The sequence below is a fragment of the Pangasianodon hypophthalmus genome, chromosome 19 (assembly GCF_027358585.1).
Source record: "Pangasianodon hypophthalmus isolate fPanHyp1 chromosome 19, fPanHyp1.pri, whole genome shotgun sequence".
Taxonomy (NCBI): Eukaryota; Metazoa; Chordata; class Actinopteri; order Siluriformes; family Pangasiidae; genus Pangasianodon; species Pangasianodon hypophthalmus.
The window spans coordinates 21,527,877-21,530,024 of NC_069728.1; the positions used below are offsets into that span (position 1 = coordinate 21,527,877).

The 2,148-nt window shown below is 34.9% G+C and overlaps 1 protein-coding gene across 1 annotated transcript; it reads left to right on the forward strand.

Annotated features, from left to right (window-relative positions):
• The first annotated feature begins 737 nt into the window (after window positions 1-737).
• Window positions 738-1,716, forward strand: LOC113524821 (fatty acid-binding protein, brain-like). Its single transcript, XM_034313706.2, has 4 exons — window positions 738-886; window positions 967-1,139; window positions 1,321-1,422; window positions 1,505-1,716. Exons 1-4 carry the CDS (start codon window positions 817-819, stop codon window positions 1,553-1,555), a joined length of 396 nt encoding a protein of 131 aa, XP_034169597.1. The 5' UTR covers window positions 738-816; the 3' UTR covers window positions 1,556-1,716.
• Window positions 1,717-2,148: the final 432 nt, after the last annotated feature.

Consider the following 2,148-nt stretch of genomic DNA (forward strand, 5'->3'; position numbering starts at 1 on the left):
AGTTAAATTAAGCTTTTTATGAAGCACATGACTTCTGAAATTAATTCAAATTAGATTAATAAAAAGTTGACTATATTTTATTTAAGGACATATTCCTGACCAGTGTCAAAATAATATACTTAATACAATTATTTAAATATACTTATAAACAAAAATACAAACACAGGATAATATGTATTTTATCTATATGAAATTGTGCATTAAGCTTGTTGTTTTTACTTGTTTGCAGCTGTAATCATCATTCATTCATCTACAGTAAGCGCTTTTTCCTGGGCACGAGGTGGCGAATTCACCCCAGATGGGATTCCAGTCCTTCACAAGACATCATGCTGCTCTTATACTGTCTCTGATCATTTCAGTTTTATTGGTTTTGTAAAGATTTGTCATTCCCGAAGGCAGTGATGTTTAATGTGTCATGAAAGAAAACACTTTATCAACATGGCAGGCAAAATGTTTAATTTCCTCATAAACCTTTTTATAAATTTGCTTTCTGTCTTTCTATTCAAAATGCCATCAGACTGTAACGTACATGCTGAGTTTTCACAGTTTTTCTGCAAAGAGCTGTTTCCTCAGTTGGCTAGAAGAGGACAGTAAATAATCCCTTAAAACAATATACTCATAAACTTCATAAATATATTCCTAAAATTTAATCAAGCAGATTTCCTTAAGCAAATCAGTGGGAAAACCGAGGAAACACAGTTTTTCCTCCAACAAGCAGGGGTATAAATACTCTTCTAAAACCCATCACACCGTGCAAGGAACTGGAGAGTCAGTGTGTATTCTCACGAGACATTATCTCAGTACTGCAGTATAGACATGGAAGCCTTCTTTGGAAGCTGGAAATTTGTCAGAAGTGAAAACTTTGATGAGTTTCTGACAGTAGCTGGTAGGTTTGTATTATTCTGTCATGTTGGGAATTGTTTTTTTTTTTTTTTTTTACTCTGCATTTACTGTACACTTTTATAGGTATTGAAGAGGAAATGAGAAATGTCATAAAAGTACTTAAACCAATCATCACCATTTCCCAAGAGGACGACCGACTGGTGATTAAGTCAGACTCCGTCATTGGTAAGAGAGAAAATAAGTTCAGATTCGGAGAAGAGTTTCAGGAGGAAACAACACCTGACAAATTTTGCACAGTAAGGATCTAAAATTCATTATTGCACATTTGATTAAGTCTTAGTTCAGGTTGTATTTGGTAAATTTATAACCACAGTGTGAATTTGTAAAATGAGAATTTGTAGTCTGGGTCTGATGTTAAACATTAATAGACAGTTCAGGTCAGTTTTGCAGCTTTACATCATCAAAGCTCTTTTTTAGAGTGTTATAAACCTGGAAGGAGAAAAACTCGTCCAGGTGCAGAAGGATGAGAGTAGAGAGATCACGACTGTCCGAGAGATCCAGGATGGGAAACTGATCATGGTGAGAAAAAAATTTACTCGTGAACGAGACTGATGTGGCTCTTTAAAGTGAAGGTCAGTGAAATTTTCTTTGTATTTTCCAGACTCTGACATGCGATGAAGTCACAGCAGTAGTTACATATGAGAAGGTGTAAATGTTGGAGAAACCTCCAGCTCTTTCACTGCTTCTTCATCACTGACCTGCAGTATGAAAGCATGTTTCCAAACTAGGAGCAAGAAGAAGAAGACCAACTGTGAACAGATGCATGAATCCTGATCATTATAAACCAAACTCAATAAAGAATTTAGGAAAATATCCCACGTTTATGTTATTTGTTAATTAGTGTGGTTTTTATATTACAGAGCAATGCATTAATTCTAATTACACCACAGTGCTGCTGAATTCTTGATTCTGATTGGTCAGAAGGTGTTGATTAATTTTCTATAACAGAAATTATGACAAAAGATTCCACTGCATTTCTGTTACACTAATTACATCTTCATTTAAACTCATAGCTCATAACTTTTACAAGGTAAAAGTTATTGCATCAGCACACAGCTGTTGTTTCACTTTCTAGCCACTTGATGGTGCTGTAGGTTTAATGTATGACCTACAGCATCATTGTCATTAAGGAGGTACAAATATTTCGTTCCCAAATCCAGTTCTTGTCAAGGAAAGAAATTAATAGGCCTAAATCCTGACTGATACATTTCATGAATGTTATTCCTATGTAAGTATGAGCTTAGC